The sequence below is a fragment of the Saccostrea cucullata genome, unplaced genomic scaffold, assembly GCF_032062105.1.
Source record: "Saccostrea cucullata isolate Sc308-1 unplaced genomic scaffold, CSIRO_AGI_Scuc_v1 ctg13072, whole genome shotgun sequence".
Taxonomy (NCBI): Eukaryota; Metazoa; Mollusca; class Bivalvia; order Ostreida; family Ostreidae; genus Saccostrea; species Saccostrea cuccullata.
In genome coordinates this window covers 3,874-12,229 of record NW_026918642.1, presented here as the reverse complement: position 1 = coordinate 12,229, position 8,356 = coordinate 3,874, and the positions used below count along the sequence as shown (strand labels likewise).

Sequence of the window (8,356 nt, the reverse complement as noted above, 5' to 3'; positions counted from 1 at the left end):
AGAAAGCCGGATGAAACTTTTATAAATTAATTTAATGACTAAAAAAGAAATGAAGGCACAGCCTAATAAAAAATAGACGAAATATACGGATCAGACACAAATTATGAACTTTTTCTTCCAGTGACCTTGAACTTTCCAAAATGACCTTGGGTCATGGTCATGACACATCCTAAGGTCATAAGCAATCTTTGTGTGAAATGAAAACCTTCCAAATTTAACCATAAGAATGATATTAACCAGACTTGAATAATGAAATTTTTCTTCCAGTGACCTTGAACTTTCCCATATGACCTTTGGTCAAGGTCATAACACACCCTTAGGTCATGGGCAATCTTTGTGTGGAGTAGTAGTTTCTAATGTTCCTCCGTAAGAAAGATATTGACCGGACACTTTTGCACAGACAAACAGACAGACAGACAGATGGGCAAACTGATTGCTATATGCCCTCCAAACTTTGTTTGAGGGGAATGTAAAAGCTTGGGTTCTATTCCCTCGGAACCTCTCGTGCGTGGATTTAGAGGGAGGCTTTGGATCCCCCCTCCCCCAGAATGAACAGAGTTATTAAATGTATATATTGAAGGCTGGAGCACATAGGAAATTACTTTGGACCCACACCAACCCACACACACCCTCACACATACACACAACAATAAGTTATTTTATTGCTTGTCTAAGAAATGTTGGTTTGAAATATATTTTGACAGGGGTGCACCTTAATTGCACCATTTAAAAAAAATATCCCGAGATCCGCATCTGCCGTAATATATTCAGAGAGCTAATCCCTCTGTGATCCCCATTCTTTTGAAATCTTAACTTAATTAAATCTAATTTGTAAACAGCTAAAGAGGTAGAAGGCATTCTGTGCATGCATATTACAAAACTCAGTTGGTTAAGAATCTTTTTTAGCTTAGGGGCGAAATGACTTGCAACCTTTATAGCGCCGCCTTTCATCTAAATACGCAACCTTGCATAATTACAATCACGAATGTACATTTCATAAGTTGACAAATCACAAGTCACGAATTACACGTGATCATTGATATTACTTGAGTGTATTTACATTTTTACCATTTTCAAATTCTGCTGGAAAATTTACAATTAATAAATTGTGAAAGAATAATTCACAAATTATTAAACTAAGATATACAATTTACAAATTCTGGTTTACATGTGTACATCTTAGGAAATACAGAGTTGGAATTTTGAACCCGTTGGCTTTCCATACAAAAGTTTGTACTTGTAGATTTTACAAAATCATTGCAATGATATTTTTTTCTTCATCTAAAATGCAAGATATTTACAATAAAAAAAACATACACAAGTTATATTTATGTACAAATGCACCATTGGAGAGAAATACAAACAAATTTTAAACAATCAATTAGGGGAATAATGAACAAAATGCACCGAGCTGGCATGCTCACTATCATTATTCCCTTAATTCATGGGAGGGGTGTTCAATATTTTTTGTCCCAACCATATATATTAGAGCAACAAAAACAAAATGAAAGCTTAAATTATATATTGCATTCCTTCAAGGTAATGTCCGTTATTTTTAATACAGAGTTGAAGTCATTTAATCTAGTCAAAAACAATTTTTTTTTGTAAGTGCTTTGTGGTATAACCCTTAAATACTGAAAAATGGCTGATCCCAGTGCTTATCCCGATTGAAAACGCCTTCCATAGAGAGCTTCCTTTACTTTTGGAAAAGAGAAAAGTCACAAGGAGAAAGATCAGGTGAATATGCAAGAGGCGGAAGCTCGATAACTTTGTGACGCTCTAGGTAGTCTCGAGTAACTTTTGCTCTATGGGCTGTAGCATAGTCATGCAGAAGTGTAATTCCTCTCAATCCTGTATTTGGCGGTATTTTTGTACAATTTTTATAGTCTAGGAAGTGTGCAATACATTTTTCCGTGACACCTCTGCCATGTGGGACAGCATATTGTAATACCAAACCATTTGAGATGAAACATATTGCACATGAAGCTTTCTTTGAAGTCTGGGTTCTTTTTGCAATTTAAGCGTCTTAATTCATTTTCTTTCCAATCCAGACCTGGTTTTTAACTTTTCTTTTTGCCTGGAAAAAGTTGATCCACGTTTCGTCACCTGTGACAATCTTACTAAGCTTCCTAGTGTCCATATCTGTAAACATTTTCCGAAGTTTTTGTCATTTTTGTAAACGATTCTTCTTTTGAGTTTTGGTAAGTATAAGGGGAATCCATCTTGCGCAAATCTTAAGGCACTTTAATTTAGATTTTAAATTGGTAAAAATACTACCCGTTGAAATTACTACACATCTTGCTATTTCCTTGACTGTAAGTCGCGCTTTTTTCTTAAGAATATTACGGATTTGGAAGCATTTCTTTTGGTTACTTCTCTTGGTTGTCTTCCTGAATGTTTGTCGTCTAAAACATCTGTTCTACCATTCTTAAACTTGCTAACCCATTTGTAAACTGTCTTTTTTAAAAGAACAGATCCACCATATATCCGAACAATTTATTCATATATTTCATTTCATTCTAAACCAAATGACACAACGAGCAAGAATATAGCTTCTTATTTTAGGTGACTCAACACTTCGTGTTTAACCCATGATGGATGTCCAGTGTATTTGGGTTGGCCAGCTCCAATTGCAAGTCTGTGATTTAGAGTGCACGGACTTGTTCAAAATTTTGACACAAACTCAGTAAAGGATATATTTGTTCATGGACGTCAAAATTCTTTATCGAGTGATCTTATTTGTAATGAAAAACATCAGGGACCAAAAATATTGAATGCCTCTCGTACATATTAAATTCTGAAAATTTTATGACTTTTTTCCGCCAATTAAGATAAAATGAAGAATAATCAAAACAGTTACAAATAACGACATGTATTTATACCTTAAAAACTGTAAGTTGATGTACCAAAATATTGTTTATTCGTGAGAACATTATTTTCACGTAATTACCTGAGACAGTTTTCTCGCAAAAATTTTATTCTCGCGTATAATAGCATTCCTTAACATTATTTAGAGCATAACCGCAATTCGTGAAAAATTTGTCTCTATAATCAAGAGTCTATGATGATCTTGCGAAAATAAGGTGTCTCAAAAATTAAGTGATCTACGTTATACATGTATCAAAATTTGACCTCATCATTCTCTTAAACAGTTTAGGAATAACCTTCATTAATTTTTAAAGTAAAAGATCTTTTTTTGTATTTTACAGGCACAATTAAATTCTAAATCATTTGAATCATTACAAATTCAAAGTTAGTGATTCTCCCATGAAACCACTTATTGTTCTAAATATTGCAATTAGGAAGGAAATCTCAGTTCTGAAAATCAGATTCCTTGAAAAATAATATTCCAAATATTCAAATTTATTTGTGAATTCAGCTTTAAAGCTGAAAATTATTATAAAGCATTCCAAACGGCAATCTATGATCTCCTAATTAGTAGAACCTTCTTTAGGCTTGAGCAGTTCTTCAAATTCGAGAACATTGGATTTCATTTTCTCCAAGATTTCCTGCATTTTAACATTCTTTATAATAGCATCCTCATCTTCCCTTCTCAAGGTCAGCTTTTTAATTTCATTAAGGTTATCTGAGTATTTCTTTCCAGTAAAAGTCTCCAATCTCTGACAGATATCTGACATCGACGACCAAGTGTCATCAAATTCTGTCTGGGGGGTGGATGCTGAATTCACATGCGCAGTCAATCTATTTCGTATTGACCTAATTCTCTCGATATCGTCACCAACAGTCACCTCTCCTGTTGCAGGCTCTTTTCCCCATTCTCCTTTTGTTGGTTTAGGAATTGTTGAACAAATGTTTCTTATCATCTTGTATGTTAATGAAATATCGAAATCACTATATCCAGAATTTTTTGCTTTTATCAAAAGGTCTTCTTGATCAGAGTTCAACTTCAGATCTCTTCTCTTTTTGTTTGATAATGAATTCACCTTGCTCTCAATATAGCAGGGAGGTACTTCTGATTCTAGAATATCTCTGTATGCCTTATTCAACACATCATTTGTTGCCATTCCAAGTTTAGCAAACCTAGTTCTACCTTCTAACTCTTGTGCAGAGGCCTTTAGAGTGCTGGAATCACCCAACTTTCCCTGAAAAAAAAACAGTTTAGTATAGTATTTGTAATGAATATAATGAATCAAAAATACAAACAAAAAAACAAAATATCTTAAAGATTATTTCATGTTCTCAAAGCAAATCTATGACTGTGCAATAGTTTCTATAAGTATTTTATACAAATTATATAAAAATTTAACAAAGTTCTTTTTGCTCTTTAAAATTTCAAAAGATTAAAAGATTGTATCAGTAATATTTAAACTGGTTTCCCATCGTTGTAGAACATGTCAACAATACCCAAACAAACAAGATAACGTTGAGGTGATGTCCATCTTAAAAGGCCACGTGCTTTAAATTAAATGTGGAAACGAAGAACAAAGGGTCATGGAAGGTTAAGAAAAAGTGGAAATGTTATGTTAAGATAAAAATTAATTATGTGTCAACTCTGAAACAAATGATGCTGCGGACATTAATACATAATAAATATTAAACAAGAGGCCCAGGCCTGAGCACATCGGTTTAAGAAAAAGCACAGATCAGATCAGAACTGAAACGTTTACTGAGGTGGTGGGGGGTCTTGAATTTTAACACCCCTCCCCCCCAGGGGATCATGATTTGAACAAACTAGAATCTACACTACCTGAGGATGATTCCATATAAATATTACTAATCATGGCTTTGAAGTACTTGAAAAGAACATTTTAAAAGGTTTCCCTATCTATTCCTATGTAAAACTTTGGTGGCCCATTGGGGGGGGGGTGTCATGATTTGAACAAGTTTGAATCTACACTACCTGAGGATGATTTCACATGAGTTTCATCTTTCCTGTCTCACTGGTTCTTGAGAAGAAGATTTTTAAAGATTTTTCCTTAATAATCCTATGTAAAAATATGATCGGCCATTTTGGCCCCTTCCTACCCCCGGGGGTCATGATTTGAAGAAATTTGATTCTACACTTCCTGAGGATGAATTCACATGAGTTTCGTCTTTCCTGGCCTATTTGTTCTTGAGAAGAAGATTTTTTTTAAATGCCATTAATTTTTTTCTAATTCATAATTATCTCCCCTTGGAAAAGAGCGTAGCCCTTCATTTGAACAAACTTTAATCCTCTTTACCCAAGGATACTTTGTAGCAAGTTTGGTTGAAATTTGCCCACTGGTTCTTGAGAAGAAGATGAAAATGTGAAAAGTTTACAACGACGACAAATTTAACGCACTTTCAAAAAAAAAAATTCAAAGTGCGTAATTTTGCATAGTGCGTTGTAACACATTCTCAACAACTCTGTCATACCGCTCTAAATCACTGTAATGCTCCCCTTTTTTGTTTTTTTTTCTTTGCCAAAGTGCCAAGTCACAACATTTATTTAATAGATCTAACTAGACATGTTCAAAGTTTGTGTATAATATTGGTCAAGATTAAATTGGTTGACTGATAAATTATGTTACAGCGTAGTGCAAATTTAAAATACTTGCCATATTATTTTTCAATCCCAAAATTTTTAACCTATACCAACTTAATCAATTAAAATTTCATTTCACACAAATTATGCAAGATAGTGATAACCATTGTGAACCAGAAGTCAGAACTCTTCCTATTAAATATATATGTTCATTTGTTTGTGACAATGATTTTATCCAAAATGACTTACGTCGAGTATTATGGACACATGATACAAACAAATATTTGTCAAAAAAAATTGAACATAACAATTTGAGTCAAGTTTTATTGAGTAAACAGAACAAGTTTCACGGCTAAGTTATATTTTTTTTCATTCAAATTTTCACAAAAATGGAATTTGAAAAATATTTCTATAGATTAAGGATGGTTTCAGAGAGGCAGAATTTTGAGCATCATAGAAGGTTTACAATTTCTTAATTTTTTAGAAATTTATTATATGCATCATTTTCATTGAAAATAGGCCAAAAAATATATACATATCCAGGCATCCATTTTTGTTTGTATCATCTATCCTTAATGTAATCAAATCATGGTGTTATTTTCAGTTCAGAAGTGATATCGATTTGGATATCTATATATTTTTGTCACATGTAGTTATGTATATTGGCACGTATACTGGCACGTATACGTTGACATTATTCAACCAATTCGATTTTTTGCTGGGACCGGGTTTGTAATGATATATTATACAAATGTAATTACCTTTTCCCAGAAACCCAGAGTCCTTTGAACATTTATCACATGTCTTTCAAGAAGTTGACACTTGCACTGCATTTCTTCAGATTTGATTTTGGAGAGCTCGCTTTCAAGAGTGAAAGATACATCATTCTCATTACAAATAATGTTTTGGCATTTGAATCCTTTATGGAAAATGTTTGTGCCAATAAAAGTTTCTGTCAATTCTTCTATGGCATTTTCAAGGAAACCTCCGATTTCAATTGATACTTTTTTATTTATAGCCAATGGTTTGATTTGCATCACTTGCATTTGAATTTCATCATTACATATGCCAACAACAACAGTGTGTTCATTGTGATCAAACACTGCTGCTGTTTGATAAAGACATAAACTTCCTTCATGATCTCCATCATTTGAAACATTCCATTTCAGAAACCCCATGCAATATGCTACCAGTCTGTAGAACACAAACATGGCAAAAGAAGTGAACCGATAGCACAAAATGGAGGAGCATTCCCATTTATCTTCACAAAAGTTGGCTTGAAACTGCTTTTTGTTCATGCATGGGATATACCATGACATGCCACCTTCTGATACAGCCCCAGAGGACTCCAAAGGTACCAGCATTTGAAGCTTCTCCATGTAAGACATAATTTCAATTTTGTGTGTCAAATATAAGGGTTCATCTTTCCATAGTGCATTTACCACTTTATCTTTAAGTTCTCCTGTTTTGTTAAAGGATTTCCACTCTTTGATTAATCTTGTTTTGCAGTCTTTGTTAATGTGATTCTTATCAGCAATAATCTTACTGAAAGCTTTGGCAAACCACTGAATGTCTAGTACTGCATGTTCCCTCAATTTCTCATCTTGAAAATACAAAAGAATGCCATTGTCATGGAAACACTTCAGAAACCTAGACATTTCCTCATCACTTTTAATTTGGTATTCATCAGGAAGGGATGAGTTGAGCCTCCTAATTTCCTCAAGGGACAAAACTTTCCACCCTCCTTCATATAATAACTGTTCCATTAAAGCCCATGAAGAAGGTATTTCAATTTTTGTATTGGTCTCTTCTGTAAATAGTTCAACTATGGACTTTTTAATTAATTCCAGCTTTGTCTTTGTTTCATCATTTAGTTCAACTAGACCCACAGCATAATCACGATCATTCAGAGACTCACTTAACCATTCCCTGTCCTCGTCTGGCACAGCATTCCAGAAGTCTTCAAAGAACTTCTCTATTTCCTGAAGAAGCAAACAAATAGTCTAACAACACTACATCAGGCCCATGAGCTACAAAGCTAGTCTAAGTCTAATTGGCCTATGAATTCCAAACTATAATATTAAAAATATATCTTTATATTTCTAAATATTTCTTATCCCATATTATGGCTATTTACTAGCTATAAATGGCCCACATCGCTCAAAGGATTACAATATAACCAGACTAATAAACTTGAATCAACATTTGCTAAGGATGCAACTTATTATTAATCTGACTAACTTTGCCAAGCTGCTCGCAGAAGTAAACATGCATTGGGTAAAAATTGCTCCATAACTTTGACTTCATCATGCTTTTTCTGACGTTAGAAACTTTTAAGAAACATGAGGCCCATGGGCCTTATAGGTCACTTAAGTATCATGTAACAACCAGCTGTGCACCTCAACCCAAAGGAACTTTTAACCCTGGGGCCACATATTTCAAAATTTTGCAAATATAATCATAAAATGGTTGTTTAATACCAAAGAGCAGATTTCAAAGCATTAATTTATTGTCAGGCTATGTATCTCCCCTCCTCCGACCTATGGGGGCATAAAAAATTGCCATTTAGCTATGGGCACCTTTCTTCATTATAAATATATATACTTGGATCATTGGCATAAAACCCTGGAGCAGAGAAGATTTTCAAAGAACTAATGCATTTTCATTATATTATCAATAGAGGCCCGCCCTACAACACGAATCCCTGACCCCGGGGTCATAAACATCACAATTGAAAACTTTGGTCAGCAATTTTGGCTCCACCCTCCCCCCAGGGGTCATGATTTGCACAAACTTGAATCTACACTACCTGGACATGCTTCCATATAAATATGATGAATTATGGCTTTTTCATTCTTGAGAAAAAGATTTTGAAAGAATTTTCCTATA

The 8,356-nt window shown here is 34.0% G+C and overlaps 1 protein-coding gene across 1 annotated transcript; it reads right to left on the bottom strand.

Annotated features, from left to right (window-relative positions):
* Window positions 1-807: 807 nt before the first annotated feature.
* LOC134268980 (uncharacterized) lies at window positions 808-7,449 on the bottom strand (the record flags this gene model as incomplete). Its single annotated transcript, XM_062751209.1, has 2 exons — window positions 808-4,103; window positions 6,229-7,449. Coding segments are annotated over 2 exons (1,893 nt in total), but the record flags the coding sequence as incomplete, so codon positions are not given.
* Between the last annotated feature and the right edge of the window lie 907 nt (window positions 7,450-8,356).